General features: G+C 52.5%; 1 protein-coding gene across 1 annotated transcript; it reads left to right on the forward strand.

The window, feature by feature from the left end:
• The first annotated feature begins 7,278 nt into the window (after positions 1–7,278).
• Positions 7,279–20,297, forward strand: KANK4 (KN motif and ankyrin repeat domains 4). Its single transcript, XM_075155624.1, has 9 exons — positions 7,279–7,689; positions 9,055–10,950; positions 11,895–12,006; positions 13,391–13,621; positions 14,226–14,313; positions 14,605–14,824; positions 16,438–16,580; positions 17,544–17,744; positions 18,612–20,297. Exons 1-9 carry the CDS (start codon positions 7,674–7,676, stop codon positions 18,711–18,713), a joined length of 3,009 nt encoding a protein of 1,002 aa, XP_075011725.1. The 5' UTR covers positions 7,279–7,673; the 3' UTR covers positions 18,714–20,297.
• The last annotated feature ends 279 nt before the right edge of the window (positions 20,298–20,576 follow it).

Genomic DNA, 20,576 nt, shown 5'->3' on the forward strand with positions numbered 1-20,576 from the left:
TTTCGGAGATTTCTCAGGCTGGTGGGTTTCGGAAGCCCTGTTTGTGTGCCGGGGTGGGTTTCCCCAGTTCCACAGACTCCGGTGTTTCATCTCTCGGTAAGGGGATCGGACGCGGCACGGCACCCTTCCCTCCCTGCCCTGCCCCATCCATCTCACGTCTCAGCAAGCAGCCGAGCAAGAGCAAGGTGGAAGAGTCTTTCCCAGCAAGCAGGAGCACCTTGGTTTGATGGTTCCCCTCCACACCCAGCTTCCGAAAACACCCAAAGGATCCTTTTTTTTTCCATAGGAAACAGAGACATTTCCAGCCCAGCTTCGACCAAAGCTCAGGCTCTTGAGTGGGATGAGCGCAGGAGCCCCAAGGATGCACCAAGCCCTGGCCAAGCCAAGGACAACCCCGTTGTCATAAAGTTGCTACCAGCTTCTTTGACCACGTGGAAGTTATTCAGCATCATGGCAGCAAAGTTTGACCTGTCCCAAGGTCAAGGAGGTGGAAAACAGCAGCTTGGAAGAGACCAGAAGCCAAAGGAGGGCTTCATTGGTTCCGCCCCGCCAAACTTGTGGGATTGAGGTAAAAAGAGTAAACATTAGAAATGAGGCAGTTTGGATTTTTGTCTGCCTTCTGACTGTGGAGCGCTTTCGATTCACGGCTTCAGGTGGTTTTTCTGATCGCCTGGCTCTGGGAAAGGAGACTTCAGGGAAAGCGCCACAGTTTTCAAGGCAACGGGATAAAATCATGAGAATCGACCAAAGCTTTTATAAGACCGTGGCTGGAATGGGCTGAAGGTCAGTTGGAAAAGAGGTTATCAGAGGAGGGGATGAATATGATCGGTTTCCCCGCCTGGTGAGCCATAAAAGAGGGCGAGAGTTTGGATATCTGATACCTCCAGGTCTCGTCCTGACCCGTCTCTAATGGAAATGCTGGCAGGAAGCTCACGACATTTATTAAACAGCAATAAGCAGCTTTAATAAAATCAGTATCCGCACAACTTTATTACTGCCATTTGAAAAGAAGCCTGAAATGGCTGTTTAAGTACCGCCGGCCGCCGAGGCTCGCGCGCTCACGCTGAAAGCGATCGTCGTCTTTATTAAGTGGCGCTGGGTTAATTATTCAGATTTCTCGCGAGCCCGCCGCGCTCTCAAGCACCAGTGAGGCTCCGCACGCCTCCGGGATGTTTTCCATGGGAGCAGCCCCCGGCTCCAGCCCCATCCAGCCCCCTCCACTGCTTCGTGTACGTAATTTTGCAGAGAGGGTGCTGGCTGGCGGAGGGTGGGAGGCCAGCCTGGACCTCTCCATCGGTGCAACCACGAGCTGGTGGGTCGCAGAGGGAGCCCGTCCCTCTCGAGCGCTCACAAACTGCTCCCAGCTCCCCTCCCGGGGAGCGCCGGGCAGGCGGCAGCCGAGGGGGCTTCGGCCTGGGGTGTGATAAAATGCTGCGGCTGGTGCCGCGGGGTACCCGTTGCCATAAGCCACCGAAGCTGTCCGCTGGCCCCGGGATGGAAGGTGAATTTTAAGCAGGCATCTGGATTATGCGGTGTTTTGCTTTCAGAGGGGTTTAAAGATTTATGTCCCTTTTCTCGTCATACCTTTTTACCTGCCGCCTCCGCTCTTCCCATACAGCGACTGGTTTTGCGTCCCCAAACCTAGTCCTGCTCCGCTTCGGCACACGCAGTCGGGTGACACCGGCGCAGAGGGAAGCCCGGCAAGCGCAGCGCCGAGCCATGCGTGGCTGCGGGCTGCGCGCCAGACTGGGATGGATCCAGCTTACCAGCTTTCTGGATGCTGATGGCTTTATAGCAGCGGGTTTCCTGGGGCTCAGGCATCATCTGGTCTCCCCATTTTAATTTTGGGGCTGCTCAGCTGTCTTCTGACCCCCGACAGGCAGCCCAGCGTGTGCCCACACCCGCTCTGGTCCGGAGCCGTGGGGCGCGGGGCCGCGACGGTTGCACGATGCCGAATGCCCCCAGGAAGGTGCTGACGGGCTCCCGGCACCCAGATCTCTTACAGCGGAAACCCTGTTTGCTCTCACTTTGGAAAACTTCACGACAACTTCTTGCGATGCAAACCAGGACTTCAAACTGCTTTTGTTTACTTATTTATTTATTTACTCCCACAAAGTTTTCAAAGTTCTTTTTTCCTCCTGGAAGGAAACTCCTTCCCGTGCCCGAGCCAGCCGGCAGCCGATCACAGCCCACCGCCGCGCAACGGAGATCCCACCCGTGTGGATGTCCCCAGCAGACTGGAAATGGGGTTATTTTTCTTCCTTTGCAGTGAAAACAGAATTGAAAAATCCGCACAACAAATATTCCCCGAGAGGCTATATTTATTCCTGGTATGTCCACTTGCAATAATAGCTCGGCTGGCTGTTGTGCAATCCGGCAGACCGCCTGGATGGAGCAGGTTTGGGTGTAACCCTTTGGGTACCGAGGGTGAGCTCCGTCCCTGCGGGTGCGTGGGGCGGCGGGGAGCGGGGGGTGAAGCCCAAACCTGCCCTCCTGCCGCGTTGGGGAGGGGAGGGCGGGCAGCCGCTTGGCCCCTCGGCCCTGTGAGCATCCAAGAAGGGAGTGGTGGCCGTGGCGGGGACGGGCAGGGACCGACGGGATGGGTTGTGGGCCGTTTCGTGGCCGTCTGTTTCCTATCATCCGCAAAGCAAAATCCCCCCTGACAGCGGTAACGGGTAATGTAAAGCAGCAGCGATTTCAGGCCATGACCTCAGCCCTCGCGCTTGCCGGACGATCTCGGGCCGTGCCCAGGTGAAACCCTTCCCCGTTCCCTACCCTGCGCCGGCCCCGTTGGGCGAAGCTATCGGAAGCCAGTCGTAACTCCGTCAAGCATCAGCCCGTATTTAATTAATTTGCGTGTTTTGACTCCATCCATTCATAGTTCCTCAGAAAAAGCTTATTTAGGGGGTCACAGACTTGAAGACCTTCTTCAGGCCCACGGGGATTACATCTGGGAAAAACTGTAGGTCTTACGTGTGTAATGGCAATAAGGAAATGCTCCAAATAAAAGCTTCCTGCTAGGTCTTTCCAGTGGGAAAACGAAACAATTCTTTTAGGCTTACTTTAAAATCAGCGCCATATAGAAATATGTATATTTTTCCGTCGTGCTGCTTTGTCTAGAGAACATAAGCAGCAGAATACGCTCAGAAAAGATGCACGAGCCTAACTAAACCAGAAGAATTTGACAGAAAATAAGCCAATGTGCTCTTAAGTTCGTTTTGAACCCCGAGCACAGTAATTGCCTGTGAAAGCAGAAAGCTGCCAACATGGAGTCACGGCCCTGCGTGGTCTGGGATGCTGGAGCCGTGTGGGAAAGGCGGCATTTAATGGGAAAGGCGGCATTTAACCGGCTGCTGAAATGGGGGGGGTTATTTTTCATTCCTCGGGTAAGCAGTTAACCCGTCCGTGCCTTGGGGAGCACTAGCAAGGACAAACTCCTGCTGTTTCTCTACATGTCCAGGCTATTTTGCTTCCTGCAAAGACAAAACTTCTCTGCTTTTCTTCAAACTTAATCTGTTAAAAGTTACATTTAGCAGTCGCAGGAGCGCCGTGAGCCTTGCAGGAGTGCCGGCAGCTCTGTTCTGCGCGACAAAATGTGGGGTTTCCCTGCTAACGTGAGCATTTTGGTTGCGCCGCTGGTTAAGCGATGGGAGCGGTGCCGGCGCTGCTCCGTGGTGCGAGTCCCTGGTGAAACCCCGCGACAGAGCCCCCGGGCCCGGAGGGATGCCTCCGCTTTTCAGGATTTTCTTTCCCAGCCCTGGAAGAGGTTCACAGCCCGGCTGCGGGGCTGCGGGCAGCGTCTGAACCCCTCGGCCTTCGCAAGGGTGAAATTGTTGCAAGTTCAGTGCAAAGATTGAGGTTTTTTTCCCCCTGTTGCCAGCCTGGGGGTGCAGCAACCCGGGGTGCCCGACGGGTACAGCACAGGGGCTCGGGACGGGCGCTCTGCCCCTGAATACCCTGCCCAAAACCACACCGTGTCTGCTCTGCGAGCTGCCCCCTGCCCCGCCTGCCGGCAATTTGAAGTTTGCGTTGATAACCCCGCTGCAAAAGGCTGGAGCGTTTTATTTGGAGAGTCCCACCGGCACCCGGGGGCTGCCCGTCCTTTCTCGCAGCGGCCGGGGCACGGCACGGCGGGTCAGGCGTCCTCCGCCTTTGCCGCGGTTACGCGCGGCCGCGTTCCCACCGTCGCCTCGTCCTGTTCAGCATCTCCTGGGGACGGCGGATGGAGGGGAGCGACGAGAGGGGCCGGAGCTGCGGGGAGAAGGGTGAAGGGCCGAGGGGCTGTTTCTGCTCCGCATGTGGGAGCGGGGCTTCGGCAGGATTAATTGCAGACGTTGAGACCTTCTGCTAAGGATGCCGCCTTTTAATCGCGGCAGCCGGTTGCGTTTCCTTGGGAGAGGCGCTCAGCAGAATAACTAATGCGTTCAGCCTGGGAGGGTGCAGCATGCGGAGGGCGAGCTCCGGCTGCAGCCTGCAGCATCAGGTATAATAAGAACCGTATCGTTAATAATTGACTGTCTTTTCAATAATCTTTCCTGATAGGGGAGGCAGCCCGGTGACAGCCCAGCAGCGCTTAGCGTTTTGTGTTTTATGGAAAAGTTATCTATGCTATGGGAAGTAACTCATTTTATACAGCGGGCTTCAGCTGTCCTCAGAAAGGTCATATGAGATCGATGGGCTGCTTCATTAGGAAATTAATCCTTCTTTCGTGCTTCTTGTTTTAAACTTGTATTTGCTTTCCGAGCAAGGTCACTGCTCAGCTGACCAACTTTTTAACAACTGGAAAAGGCATGTTTGCTGCTCCGAACCCTTCACTGCCAGCTCTCGGCACGGGAAAAGATGCCTCGGAGGGAGGCAGGTGCTGCTGCTGCCCGATGGGTTTGTAGGTGGGAGCATGAGAAGGTAACACGACAAGATGCTTTTCTAACAATATTTTTTCCTTTCACCACGAAGTGCTAAAGCCACTGCTGCAGTGCAGGAGAACATGACAGGCAGAGCTCAAAAAAATGTTGTGTTATAGCTAATGAGGCTGTGCTAACGTGCTGCTCAGCAGGGATGAATTATCTTCTTATTTATAGGCACAGGGTTAAATGTTTCCAATTTAAAATTACTAGCAAGAGGCTCTCGGAGAATGAAATTCATAGATATTTGTCTTTGTGGTTCAGTTAATTTGTTCTTTAAATCTTCTGGGGTGTAATGCTGTTCTTCTTTCTGCTGGCTGGGGTGGGGGGGGAGCGGGCGGGCGCTTACATTGCCTGGCAAGTGGGACAGAGTAAAAGAGGGGTTAAATGTGTCTGTAAGGAGCCAGTGTTTGAGACGGGGCTATTTAAAAAGACAGCACATTGTCCCTGCAAATGGGCTGCCCCCGGGAATAAAACCAGTTCACTCTGTGCTGTTGCCTGCTCATATATTTGCCTTCTTGCTTTCCATTTCTGTATATATTTATTCCTGCCTTGAGAAAAGCAGTGTAATTTCATTCAAGGTGAAAATCAGCAATGCTGTGCATGTGGCAATGTCGCCTGCCTGGAGAGGAAAATAAGTATTCTTCAGTTTTATGCAATAGGGGCAAACTCAACAAACACAAAACCCGACAGAGGGTCAGCGTAACAGGTACTAGCAGGATGGAGACCCACCTAAAAGCACTGCCCTGCCCCGAACCGAGGGCTGGACCCTGGGCGTACGGGTACGCTTCTTCCAGCAGATCACTTTTTTTTTTTTTAATCTCATTTTTATTAGGGACAGGCATCGGAGAGCACCCGGAGGGTCCAAGGAGCCACGGTTTTGGCTCAAAGCCATCCGCCCCACCCTTGAGCTGCCCCGGGGGGGACGGGAGAACATCAGCGAGCTGGTGGGGTACATTCAGCATCCTTTTACGAGGCGATTTTGAAGTAGATTGGTCAAAAGAGAAAGTATCAGTTTGGGCTGCAGAGTTGGGACCCAGTCAGCTCATAAATGAACCGATTAGATGTAATTATCTAGGTACTGAGAAACATCCTATTCACTGGCTTCCCCCCCCCCAAAAAGATGACCTAGAAGAGTGCAATGTAGCTGGTCGGACTGTAGCTGGGATCTGTAAGTGCTCCCTAATTGACTGTAATTGGAAAATTTAAAAAAATTGAGAAAGAGGTTAGCGTTCGTTGTGGCACGTGCTGTTTATCGGCAGGAGGAGACAGAAGAAATTGCCCTTTCTGGAAGAAGTGCAGTTAATTGGGGAGCACGTCAGGAGGCCGCTGGCCCCACGGCGTTGGGCGGGCATCAGCGTCGCCATCTGGCCGCATGAGCATCGAGAGGGTACCAACCCTGCAGGAGCTTTTGAGTTTCAATGTTCTCCTTGGGTTGGGACCCTCCCAACTTCCCATCAGGGCTATACGTTGATGATAAACTTGAATGACAGAACTAATTGTTTCTTTAAATGATTTGGATCTTTCAAAGTATCTGTCCTATCATAACAATACAGCAGGATTTGGCTTCGTTTTCCCGCTGGTCTTTGTTGTAGTTAAACCGTGTCACGTCAGTGCTTCTAGAAGAGAGTAACAGCAGCCCCTCTGTACTCTATATGTCCTAATCTGTACTGCATATCCAGTTACCTTGCCAGATAAGCTGCTGTGGGACCATCTCTGGCCAGAAACCAAATTAGATACTTGAAGGAAAATCCTAAACAAGCAACTTTCTCTCCAAGAAACCCCCCCTTTTCTCCCGCAGCAGGAATCAAAAGACAGACCTTCTCACTTGGAGCAATGTTGCCCTTCTCATGCAAGTCAGGAGCCTCCCACAGTGATGTCCCCCTGCCTCAACCTCCTTCCCCTTGCCTGCCTCCTCCCAGTGTCTTCCTAAAGGGCATGGAGGAGAGAAGCTTCACCCAGGACTTTCCTTGGTTCTTCCCAGCCTGAGTCTCCTCTCATGCTCCAGGAGGGTCTCACCCCGTGTCCACGTGATGGGAAAGAGCTGGAGAGCAATACAGACCAGGCTGGATGTGAAGTTCACGGTGTAGGCTGAGGTAGATCTCCACCTGAAGATCTTCCCTGATAGGAAAGCGATTTGTCTGTATTTTAGTCCAATTTGGTGAAGGTTTTTTGTAACAGTATGGACGTGCTCTGAAATAACGGGTTTCGTCTGAACAAGATTTAACATAAATTTTGAATCTTTGGTTGTTATGCATTAAAAAAAAAGAAAAATGACAAACCAGTCATTTCTGTCTATAGTTTATATCCCTTGCTGTTTTCAGAGATGTTATATTATGTTGGATATAGCCAGCTCACAGGAGTCAACAAAGAGTCCTTGTGCCATCTATCTCAACCCAGTGGAAATTATGCTAAATGTCTGTCTTCCCTCATTTGCAGTCAAAACCATCTGTAATGCAGGGGGTGTTTTATAAGAACCAACTACCTGGGATGTGTCTATGAAGCACGAGTTGTGGCCACTGGAAAAGGAGCTGTTGATTTAAGCAGCTTGAAAGTGCGTAGCAGTCACAGTCGGGCTGCAGAATATGGGAAATAGGAAGGGGGTGGCCTGTGAGGAGGTGTAAGGCTTTAAGGAGAGATTAAGTTCAGATGATTGAGCTTTTTTTTTTTTTTTAAATTAAAAGTATCTGTTTCTTTTTTTCAAGGGTGAAGCGACTCATCTGCCCTAGCTTGTCAGAGGATGTTTAACTGACAGCCCGATTAGACCACACCATGGAGAAGACAGATGGTACGGAGGCCACGGGATGTTTGTTTGCTCATTTGTTTCTTGAAAAAACCCCCAACCAAGCCCTGAAGTAATTTCCTTACCAGAAACACTGTAAATAACCCGCTTTCTATAGATATGCGCTAAGGCCAGGAGGTGAAAAATGCATCCTTCATGTATTATGCAGACTTCCTAAACCGCAGCAAAAACATGGTCACAGCTCTCAGTTCAGCACCTATTGGTCCTCCTGTCCTCTGCAGGCAGGACAGATCTCTGTTCCCACCGGCCGGGCTGTGCCCTTGTGCCATCTTGCCTGATGTTTTCCCTCTATCATTCCTCTGCCTTTCACGTGCCGCTTCCCATCAGGAAGGCGGCCGCATCTCGGTGATGCTCTGTGACGAGCGGCACCGAAAGCCGGGCCAAATTCTGCCGGTCCCCGCACAGCCGCTGCACCAGGATGGGGGCAGCGGGAGCAGCCATGAAACCTGGTTTCTCCTGGTCGAGCTGCTCCTCCTCGTTGGCTTGTCTGCTCAGAGGTGCAAAGCAGCCCAAATCACCCATCTCAGGGACTCGCCACGTAAAGAAAAACGAGCAATGATGCAGGGGTTTAACTATTTAGACCCTTAAGGCTGAAATTTGGGGGCTGTGAATTTTTGCAGGCTGGGTCTGACTGCGCTGCTGGAGCCGTACCGTTTGCCGGCGACGGCTGGGTGGGCAAACGCTGTCACGCATTTCGTGGCGATTTTCCTCAGTTAAAAGCCGTGCTCGGTGCCGCGCAGCCGGTCACCTTGGGAGGCACGTGTTTCGCATGGATGCGGCTGTGTAAAGCAGCCCCGGCTGGCGCTGTCTGGGTCCGGCCCCTGCCCGCTGCTGAATTCATCATTTTCAAGGAATAATTTGTGTCCTGGTGTTTGCTGATGAAACAATGCAATGATTTTCCTGGTTGCACGGCACTGAAAAGTTAAAACCAAACCAAAAGCCTTGAAAAATGTAACTGTCACAGATTGGTTCCACCTTTCTTTTTTGAACTGGATTTATTACACATCGGGCAGCTTTTTATACTTACACAGACACGTAGCTCTGCCTGCAAAACCTGCTGATTGCTTAACTGCCAATTAGAGCCATCATTTCTGCAAATTTTCGGCTTCCTCAGTGCAACAATTACTCGATTCACCTCCGGAAAACCGGATCGGACCTTTGCACGTGTTGCTGCATCTCTGCGCAGCTCACCACGAGCCTCCATGAGCTGCAGCCCCCGCCTGCCTGAAACTGAGGTGAAAAAAAGCAGTAACTGCTTTTTTCCCCTGCTCTAAGCATATTTTTTCTTAATTTCTTTGTCATCTTCAAAATTCAATCATCTCTTTTTTTTTTTTTTGGGGGTTGTTTCAGCAAACGGCCAGCCACCCAAACCCGACGGGGAGAGGGAGCAGCCCCGCAGCCTCCCCTACTCCCTGGAGACGCCGTACGGCTTTCACTTGGACCTGGACTTCCTGAAGTACGTGGATGACATCGAGAAAGGGAACACCATCAGAAGGGTTCACATCCACCGCAAAGCCAAGCAGCCGAAATTCAGCACCCTGCCCCGCAACTTCAGCCTGCCCGAGAACGGCTCCCGTGCATGCACGTCCGCTCCCAGCAAGAGCTGGACGGCGACCTGCTCCTTCCCCCAGCGAAAGGCGTCCCTGGGGGCGGAGGAGACCCCCCGTCCCCTCCTGCCCAGCGAGCTGACCCTTCCCGTGGCCGATGAGCCGAGTTACCGGAGAAAAGCCCTTTTGGCGGAGACGCGGCGGCAGGCGGAGCTGGGGCGGCCGCAGCTACTGCGAGCCTCCAGCATGCCCGCCGCGCTGCCGCCCGGCCAGCCCCCGCCGGGGGACGGGAGGGTGTCCTCGCCCCTCCGGCCACCTCCCCAGCACTGCCACGACCAGAGCGGCTCCGAAAGCACGTTTCGCCCTGCGCTGCATTCGCCTGGCTCCGACGGCATGGTGTTAAATCTCCCCCGGGAGATGAGCTTGGAGCAAGATGTCTCCTCGGGGCAGAAGGAGCATCGGGGCGGAGGCAGCCCGGGGCTGGGGCAGACGCAGCCCCCGCGGCAGAGCCAGCATCCCGCGGTGCCGCAGCTGCAGGTGGTGATGGAGAGCGGAGGCGAGGAGGGCGATGCCACCGACGGCGGCAGTCGCTCCGCCTCGGCCGGGGGTGAACCAACCTCACCGGGTGCCCTCCAGCTCGCAGAGGAGAACACGAACCCTGGGGAAGGGGAGTTAAGTGTAAGCGCAGTCGCTCCCAACGTGCTGAAGAAAGGTGAGGAGGGGAGCGTCCGGGCTGGAGAGGACGAGGAGAGCTGCGGTCCTCAGCCTGGTGACGCAGGGGAGCCCGGCGGGGTCGTCGTGCTGAAGCAGCAGATTGCTGCTCTGGAGGAGCAGCTGAGCAAGAAGAAAGAAGAGCTCGAGCAGATCAGGGCAGTGCTGGAGCAGCAGGATCATGAGATCAAGGAGAAGGAGAAAAGCATTAAGTTACTGGCCAGCTCCAAAGCTCAGCTGGAAGAGAAGCTGCGCCGGGAACACACCAAAGAGGCCAAGCAGCACGACGCTGCGGTGAACACTGACCTCTCGCAGGTAACCGGCGCCAAGCAAGCCCACGATAAAGGCATCAATGTAAATATCCCAGTCTCCACCAAATCCATAGGATGCAGCGTCCGCAGAGCAGACAACGTGAACGTGCAGGTGACGGAGCTGGCAAGAGATCAGGGCCTGGCCGACGCTTGCGCTGGTGTCAGTGGAGAGGGACCAGGACATTTTGGTGAAGCCGACATCGAGGCTGGCCTTCGTGCACCGTGCTTCACCCAACTGAAGATTGATGAGCCCCTCAGCGATGACAATCAAAACCACAGGAATAACTACGATACCCAGAGTCTCGCTGCTCAGGCGGTGACTGCAGAAAGCTATCAAGGAGCAAGAATTGGCTCAAACACAGGAGAAAACAAGGCAGGCTTTGGCGAAGATAAACCTCGAGATGGGCTGGAAGAGGAAGGTCCCCCTGAGCACGAGGATCTCCCTGCTGTTGACCCCATCGGTCAATACGTAAAAAAAATCCAAGAGCTTTTGCAGGAGCAGTGGCTGTGTTTGGAGCACGGCTACCCCGAGTTAGCGAGCGCTATTAAACAGCCGGCCTCCAAGCTCAGCTCCATTCAGAACCAATTAGTTAATTCCTTAAACTCGTTGCTGTCTGCCTACTCTACGCAAGGGCCCGCCGATAAGGAGAATTCGAACACACGCTATCAACAGTTGGGTAAATAATATTGGCATAGGTTTCAACGTGTCCGGGCCAAATCTCTTCCCATTTATTCAAGTGTCGAGCAGGGGTGGTGCAGTGGAGCTCGGTGGTCTAATTAGTATCAGTCAGATGAGAAATAGCCCCTCCTAAACACGTATGAGAAAGGCAAATCTCTGCACATCATAAGCTAGGTGATCTTAAATAAAAAAAGCAAGCAAAACCATGGAGGAACTGATAAAGCTGTGCCTCAGTTATGTGCAGAATCAGCTTCCAAAAGTGGCCATTATTCCATCAAATAACCATTTTTCTTAATTGGATTGGACATCTCAATTTGCAAGGTTATGGGACTCATGCTCATCTGGGGTAAATCAGCATGAAGTTCACCAGAACCGAAACCAATTCAAGTTACCTGAGCAACTAGGCTGGGAAAAGACCTGTCCCCACTCACGGCCGTTCGTCTAAAATAATTTTAGCTTGTATGAAGATAAGAATCCAAACCCGAAGGCTGCCTGTTCACTGTCAGGGGGGCTTGCAAATAGATAAGTGACCTCTTACTAATAAGCAATACAAACTCTGATGGAAAGACTCATCCATGTAGTATTATAGGAGATGTATATAGGAGATTTCCAATACAATAGTATTGAAAAAAATAAAAAAAGAAAACATTATTACAAAAGTAAAACCTACTTATATTCATAGGACACGTATATAATTCCCAGTCAATTCCTTTATATTCCCAGTCACTTGGAGATGTTTGAGACCCGTATTTTAAAGGTAGCAGGGCAGGTTCTGATTGCGGCCAGGTGCATCAATAGCTTTGCAAGACACAAAAAAGCATCTCCTAAAATGAACTAAGATGCTTACGGCTATGATTTGTAATTTGTTGCTAGAGGTTGGGAATAATAGTTGATAATTATGGCACACCTGCTTAATTAATCTATTATTTTGTATTTTGCTAGAAATCTCTCCAACCACAAGTCTTAAATCTATCATGAAAAAGAAAGGTTATGGTTTCCATGCAGGAGGCAATGGGACCAAAAAGAATCTTCAGTTTGTTGGGGTAAATGGTGGGTAAGCATCCGTTCAGAAGATAAAACTGCCTTTTAACATGTGATGTCCTCTGTATCGCTGAAGAAGTCATTCTTTTTTTCCCCTCTTTTCCCCTCCAAACCTCTTGATTAAAAGGCCATTTGAAATGGAGCCTCTTTCCTCCCTTCTTTAATCCAGCACTGATCACCTGTAAGTAACCCTGTAGAAAAGACCTTGGTGTGTTCAGCGCAGCGAGGGACGCCCTGGGGACTGCACACCCATCTTTTGGGGCTTCACCCAAAACCCAGCTGGGCCCATGGGAAGATTCCCACTACCTTTGGTGGGTTTTGGAGGGGGTCAGCATTGCCTGGGTGGGCACGCTGCCGCTAACCTGCCTCCACGCTCCAGCGACAGCCAACAAAAGTTGGTTCAGGGACTGAGAAATGACTATTTCAGTAAATAAGGAATTTCCTCGGGGTGGAGGAGACCCGTATTCTAGGTTGTGCTCCAACAGCCAGTTCCCAATATCTAACGCTCTTTGGCCGTTGAGCTTAGATACAACAACGTGTGCTGTAGATTCATCTCTAAGAGCAGCCCTGGCACATCTTCTACCGAGGAGTAGGTGCTGGCGTGAAGAGGGCAGGACGCGTTTCACTGTCTCTTCGCTGTGCAAACAGCTATGTGGGCAAGTCTGGATCCTGGTTTTTGCTGACATATGCTCCCCTGGCTTCCCAGCTCGATGGCTACTGCTGTTGGGTTCATCAGGTATTACTTGCTCTTGTTGTGTGGAGCTTCTTCTACCAGTGGTCGCTGAAATGGGTACAACTTGTAGTGAGTAGAGGAATCTCAATTAGTTTCAGAAAAGTTTTGGGATCCCTCAGTGAAATGTTCTGTCTCATGGAAGATGTTATTGTTATTAATACTTTTGGACAACCAGAAGAGAGGTCTCTCTAGCAGGGCTGCTCGAATGGTGGACTCAGGTCCGTGCTGGAGCTGCAAACACAGCTTTTGTCTAGCCGTCCTCAAGGTTGCCGACATGCCGCCTGTCCCACCTTGCCACAGGGTCCGTCTTTCTCACGGCTCCCCATCAGCGTGCCAGCAGCTCCCAGCAGGGAGGCGGCCGCAGCCCTTGCCTGGCCACGCTGGGGCTTGTGCGATGGACGTCCCTCCAAACCAACCGAGTAGTCCCTGAAGTAACCTTGCCTGCTGCTAATTAACTGCTTCTATCACACTCCTGCTGGCTTAAGAAGCCAAAAAAAAAAAGACTAACCCCAAATTTGGCTGTGGCTCTAACCTTTTAACTTGCGTACCACTCCGGGCTTCATCCAAGGCCCATTGGAGTCAGCGGGTGTCTTCAATGAGTCTTGGTCAGGCCCCGTGGTTGCGGAAGGGGAAGGAATGAATAACATGTGGTGTCCTCAAATAGCTACGAAACGACTTCAAGCGAAGACACAAGTTGCGAAGACAGCCCATCGGACGGGGACGCGGAGAGCGAGACGGAGAGAAGAGCCGATGATTTGGAGCCTGCACAGGTGAAAGCTGGAGGTGAAAGTGAGGGGGCTTCGTTGGGGACCTCCTCGCAGGAGAGATGTGAGGACGATGACCTGCAGGAGCCATCGGCAGAAGCAGGACCTTGCACTCAGCAGAAGGCTGACAGGTAACCAGAAAACCAGACAGTGTCGTGCTTTCCATCGCGTTTCTGCAGCCAAGGAGGCATGGCGTGCATTCAGTCACTCCTCCAGGGCTGGGGTCGGTGCTTCATCTGCTCGGGGGAAATGCAGCCGCTGACCTCTGTAGGCATGGGAAAAGGCTTTAAAGAGCAAAATGTTTTTTGAGTTACTACAGAATCTAATGGGGATTGATTCAGGCCCTACGCTTGACTGTGGAAAAGGCGGAGTGAGTCATACTTGGTTAGAATTAGCTCATTTCTCCCCTCTCAAGTAAAGTTTCTAGGTAAAGTTCTTTGCAGATTCAGGAATAAGATTGGGTTTTTTGTTTGTTTGTTTTTTCCACTTTAAGACTTCTTGTAACAGATAAGTTGACCCTACAGATCTGGGACTCTGGACTTAAACACCTATTTAAGTGCCTAACTTTGTACCTAAAGTCTGTGTCAAGTCCATGGGACAGCTTGTGGCCATAAAGTTAAGCACTTCAATAAGCGTTGAACGTATGGTGACCTAAACTGCACGTTCTCCTTCCTGCTTCAATACCTCCTGCGAGTTCTGTCTCGTGATGGCTTCACAGAAGTATTTTCCCTTTAGATGCAAACCGTCTGAAGATTTCCTTGCCGACTGCCAGCTACTCAGCGAGCACCTCTCAGAAATCAGGACCACAAGCGACAAGCATCTGGTACAGATAATTTTCAATCCCATTTCAGACGCGGTTCCCGCTCTCTGTTACATTTAATGGATAAGATTATCCTGACGGCCTGTTGCAGGCTTTCTCTGCTTACTCATTCAAGTTACCAGAGGAAATTCCTTTCCCCCTTATGTTATAGCAGTAATCCCAAACCCACAAGCTAAATACCGGCTGGGCGATGCCAGAGCACAGGACGTAGTGGCGTGGGGCGAGGAGCCGGGGCAGCGGCCGGTTTGCAGGGTGACTGCCCCGGGAGTAACGGTGAGACCTTGGTGTTTTCAGCGGCACGTCCTGAGCACCGTCTGCCAGGAGTGGTTCCGGGTGTCGAGCCGCAAGTCTTCCAGCCCGGAGGCGGTCGCAGAGTATCTCAAGGCTCTGGGGGCCATCCAGCCCCAGCTCCTGGCGATGGTGGTGAACCTGGCCGACAGGAACGGCAACACGGCTCTTCACTACAGCGTTTCCCACTCCAATTTCCCCATTGCAAAGCTCCTGCTAGACACAGGTAGGAACAGCCACTCTGCTCAGCCGTGGCTTTTGTTGGGTGTGGGTGTGGAAATGACTTTATGTCGCTCTTGCCAATGGGGCATGGTCCCACAGGGAATGACCATGGTCGGCAGAGCCGGGTAACGGGGATCCATCAACAGTCCCAGACATGGCAAACAGTGAATGAGGTCCAGGGTCATCCCAGAGAGTTCAGTCAGGAGCAAAAGGAGACGGGACGGAGGTGGGGCTGGGGACCCCCTCCTACGTGCAAGGGAGCCATCCAGTAGACAAGCATGGGTCAGGGTCTGTCCAGGAGACAAGTGTGGGGCCGAGGTCCATCCAAGGGACAAGTGTGGGGCCAAGGTCCACCCACGGGACAAGTGGAGGACCAAGGTCCATCCAAGATACATGCATGGGGCCAAGGTCCACCCAGGAGATATGGCTGATCTGAAGACCAGCATCCTCCCCCATAGCTTGGCCCTCCTCCCATGGGTGTGGGCAGGGGTCCCAGCTGAGGCTCCTCAGGGACATTAAGGCTCATTAGTGCCCTCAGGGCCCTGACACATCTTGAGGGCTTTGCAGTCTGACTTTGGAGAGACCTCAGGGTCCTGTGGCCGAGGGGTGGAGTGGGGTGGCTCCCCCAGCTTCTTGTAGCAGCAAATGCCCCATCACGGCTTGGAGCTGGAGGATCAGGCTCCTGAGAGCGTAACAAACCCCACAGCGCTGCAGAAAAACTCCACTTTAAACTATTGAACTTTGAGCTCACGTTGCAAAGAAAGAAAAATCTCAGCTGAGCTTGTACGGGGGAAAAATGCACGCGCGCTCAGCAAGAATAAAGGCGCTTTGGCCTTTCCTCACGGGCCAGACAATCTGTTAAATGTTAGGGAAATGGCAGATTATCATACACGTCTATAGGCCGATTGTGCCGCCGGGAGCCGCAGCGGTTTGTCCCCTCCTGCCGCCGAGTGCCCGAGGCGGCCGGGTCCCCAGGGCAAGGCTGGACCCGAGCCCCAGCCCGTCAGACATGGCTCGTTCCTCGTGGTGGATTTGGAAATAGGCTCTTGGAGGTGAAAAGTGAGCGAAATGGGGCCAGGATGGATTTACACCGCCCGCTGGGTGACGGTCGTCTTTCTGCTGCTCCCTCGCTGCAGGGGTCGAAGCAAACAGGCCACAGCTCCACAACTGCCGCGTGCCCAAGGCATTCTTTATCCTCCTCTTTTTTTTTTTTTTGGTTTGGTCTTTAAAGTTAATTGAGTTAACCTCAGCAATTGTAATTAACTGTAGCAATGCGTAGCACCAAATAGCCTTTAAGGCTGTGCTCACAAGACCAGGTATTTAACACAGATAAATCTCAATCTTGTATAATTACGGAAACTCCATAATATTATATGTTATAATATAATATTGTATATTATGGAGTTATATATTTCTTTAAATAGAGATTAAACATATATTAAAATAGTTATATATTATAACTATAATAGGTATATATTATAACTATTAAATTAATAGCTCTGGGAATATAAGATGCTGCGTGTTTTATAATTCCCTCTTTGCCTCCCGTTTGCTCGTCTCTCTCCATCTGGTTCATGGTGGGGCTGAACCCTTCCCCTGCGCGGCGCACGGCCGCAGGCGTGTGCCGCCTGGACCTGCAGAACCGCGCCGGCTACACGGCGGTGATGCTCACCCCGCTGGCGGCCGCCGAGACGGGCGAGGACATGGACGTGGTGATGAAGCTGCTGAAGGAGGGGGACGTCAACCTGCGAGCCGCCCAGGTGCGTCCCCGTAGTTCTGCTGTTTCTTTGAAAACCGAGCGTGGCTCCGCGCGGGATCGTGCCGCGGGGCGGGCGGAGGGCGGCCAGCCCATTTATTTGGCAAAGGCACCTGCAAAGTGACTCCTGCTGAGCTCGTAGCCTCCTATTTACGGCCATCGCTGTGTGATGCCAATTCAGGCTGTGGCAACATCATGTCCCCACAGAGGTTTTGGGTTGGGGGGGTAAAATTTGAGTTCCTTACAGGGCACGTGCAGCGCCAGGCTGAGACTCAGCGGTAGACGTTGGGTTGGAGTTGCTGTTTCTCCAAAGTTACAAAAGCAACCTCAGCTAAATTGCAGCATGGCCACCCAACAGCTCCCTGTGAAGGGACGCGAGAGCTGGGTAAAATGAAGAGGCAAAAGGAAGGCCGAAAATTTTGCAAAACAATTTTTTCTGAGCTAAAAAATTAGAAGTGCTGCCAGGGAGGAGCGGTGCAGGGTGGACCCCGGGGTGCGGGATCCCCAGGTTTGCTGGTGAGCAGTCGTTTCATCAGAGTCACGCATTTCGGTCTCAGAGGTGGCAATGCCCTCATCCAGCTTTTCTCCCAACAGCTGTAAAAGTTAGTCTAGACCTAAGTTAAACTGCCCAGGAGGGTTAGGGTCAGGGCAGCGGGGAGCCGGGCAGTTTGGCCATGCTGCTGCAAAGACCCTCCACGTGGCCGTGGTGCAAGTGAGCAGACACCTCTTGCGACACCTGCCAAAGAGCCCCCGTGTTATTTTATAACAATATGCAGTAATATGCAATAATACGCAATATGCAATAATAATAGGAATTATTGTGATACGTGTACTATGCAGTAATAATACGCAATCTTATGACGCACATGCAATAATAACATTCGTTATTATTATTATATATAACAGTCTGAATGAGCAGGACGGTGGGAGGGGGAGGGGTGTTCAGCCTTTCCCTGTGCGGTTGCAGGGAGGCCAGACCGCCCTGATGCTGGGGGTCAGCCACGAGCGGGACGACATGGTGCGAGCCCTCCTCTCCTGCCGGGCCGACGTCAACCTGCAGGACGAGGAGGGGACGACGGCCCTGATGGTGGCCTGCCGGCAGGGCAACGCCGACATCGTCAGGCTCCTCTTGGCCCAGCCCGGCTGCCAGGTCGCGCTGACGGACAAGGTGAGGCTCCGGCACCGCGCTCGGTCCCGTACACAACCTCACATCCACCAGGCAGGGAAAGCTCACGCGGGATCCTGCTTTACAGGCAGCAATCCCTGAGTGGTGGTTTTTAAGTGAAGAAGTACAATTTCGGTTCACTTTCTAATCAGGGGACCACTTTTAGGAGAGTTCCCCTGGTTTTGATGCTGCTTGTGCAGTGGTTGGCGTGGCTGGGGCAGCATCCTGGGCAGGAGCACCGGGGGGGAAGAGCCCAACCTGGTGTAAACCTTAAGAAAAACAGATTAAATCCTCAACATGTGGAATCAGCAGAGCTTCAGCTCCAAGAAATTAGCAGCAATTAGCTCTCCCCTGAGAACGGACGCCTCTCCGGGGCAACACGTGGGACGGGGCTGGGCTGGGAGCGGCACGGCTGGCCGGTGGAAATGCTCCTCCTGCACGGGCTCACGGCGACGGGCCTCGTGGCTGCGTTTATAGTTAGGCAATTATTTTCTAATTAAACTACAATTTTGTCTAAGACATGCGGGACAGCATCGGGACCAGGAGAAGGCACGGCCTGGGATGTGTTTTGTGGTTAAGCCCCAAAACACCGTGGGGAGCTTTGCAGGACGGTGACTCATTTTAAACGAGGGAGGAACTGCAGGGAAGGAGGATTTGGGGGTAAATAGCTGGGTGCGAAGCTGCCCTGGCCACCGCTCCCTGGAGAGCTGAGAAAAAACTCGTCAGCAGATTGCAGCCAGCCTCCCTCAGCAGCGAGATGGGGCCGAGAAGTGGAGGGGGTTGAGGCTGGAGCTGGGCGGATTACGGGGGTGGCCGGGGCGAGGTGCAGGGATTCGGGGGGTAACGTCTTCGCCTCCTCCCTCCCCGCAGGGCGGTAACTCGGCCCTGTCGCTGGCCCAGCGCGCTGCCCGCGGGGACATCGCAGCGCTCCTGCGAGCCCACGCCGAGCAGAGCCCGTCCCTCTCCGCGTGACCGAGTGGGAAGAAGAATGGGACGGGGAGCGGGGGACAGACAGCTCCTTCTCGGAACGGCCCCGCTGCCCGCCTCGGCGGCCGGGGCCAATATCGCGGGTTTCCATACGTACAGGGGGATGAACCCTGTCGGTTATCTGCATACGTTCCCTGTGTCTAATTCACCTCATTAAGCCTGCTTATAGCCGCCTAATCTGTGCACATTGCCACAAAATGACTCCAAGCTCTCCTATACGCGCCTCCCAGTATAGATTTGGCAGGTGAGCGACCGAAACAAAGGAGAAAAGCACATTAGAAAAGCAATACTTAGTCTTTTGTAACCTTACATTATGGTTGTCCTTTTAATCGACTACTTAACTGTATCTCATTTAACTTGTAAGTTTGTGTCCTATTTATTATTAGCTCCTCTGTACGTAGTGGCAGGCAGTGATTACTCAGTATATGTAACCACAAACACAGGATGGATGGATTATGTAAAGTATAAAATCCTATTTATGTTTGCTGATGTGGGTCTGATGTAAGAATTAAAAATTAACGCTCTAGGAAAATATTTGAGTATACCAGACCCAAACACACAGACATTGTTTTGCCTGTATTCAGAATTACCGTATGGCTCTCATATTTTCTAATTAAGTTTGAGCTAACGGGGAAGCGTAGCCCATTGACATGCACCGCGCATCAGCACGTGCGATGCCCAGGCGCAGCGGGGCGGCTCAGGTCATCCCGAGCACGGCACGAGAAGATCACAACAGATTCCCGTCCCAGGATCCGTTAATGTCCAAGAGTTCCGTGCAGGGACTTTGCTGACCGATGCCTTTGGGGCAAAAGCCTGCTCTCCGCTTTCCCTCGTGCTCAATGCTCAGGTGCCCAAACGACTCCCTGTAAAGCCGTGCCGTGATTTTAGCTGCTGGAGTCGGCCGGTGCCAGGGCCGGTCCAGCATCACCGCAGCTCGTACGCGGGGCAGGGTTTTTATCTTGAATCCCTCTGCCACTGACAGAGAGGGAGGGAGGGCTCAGGCCCTACCGTTCCAAACATCTTTACATTGTCATTAAGTCGCTACGTACCGGGAAATGCCATTTCAGGAGGCTGTGCTGCGTCTCCGAAGGCTTTGCTGGCCCTGGATGCCATCACCAGTTGGGCCAGAGCGTAGTACAGCACCGTAACCCCAGATCGACTTGCCATCACTAAAAGCAAATCTCCCTAATTAGCTAATTACTTTCCATGTTTTGTTACTAAGCAGAAGTTAATCCTGGACTACTTTCGTTGCTTGTAAGTCAATTCACATCATGATGAAGTCTCTCTTGAGCTGCCTTTTCCCCTTCCCTCCTATCTGCAATACGCGGCAAAGCCATCGCCGAGTCCCCGTCCCCACGCCGGTAACGCTCCCGCTGCCTTGCGGGGGGGGAGGACAGACCCTGCCCCCTGTTTTCCACTGGAATTTGCCATCTGCTCCGTTTCTTTCCTTTCTTCATGTTTTCAGCCAGAAGCATTCGTCATCTCAAATGTCTATCTGCCTTTTTTTTTTTTTTTTAACTCAAACTGCAGTTACCTCCTTTATGTATAAATAAACTCCAGTTAAGCCTTTACCCGCGTTGGCTCCTGTGCCTGTCCCCGGCGGCGGTGCTCTCCTGTCAGGGATGCCCTGACAGACGGACAGACCGACCCCTCAAAGGGAAGGAAAGCCCTCAGCCCGAGGGGACTGCGCACCCGTGCACGTCATTAAATCGGTCGTTTTTGCGGTGTTTCTTCCCATCAGTGACCCCCCCGAGGCCCCAGCTCACCGCACAGATATGGCAGGGTGGGTTGTGGTTTTTTTTTTTTTGCAGGAATCGCCCCGATCTGTGTTCCTGGGTGCTGAGCGCT

This window comes from Calonectris borealis, chromosome 8, assembly GCF_964195595.1.
Source record: "Calonectris borealis chromosome 8, bCalBor7.hap1.2, whole genome shotgun sequence".
NCBI classification, from domain to species: domain Eukaryota; kingdom Metazoa; phylum Chordata; class Aves; order Procellariiformes; family Procellariidae; genus Calonectris; species Calonectris borealis.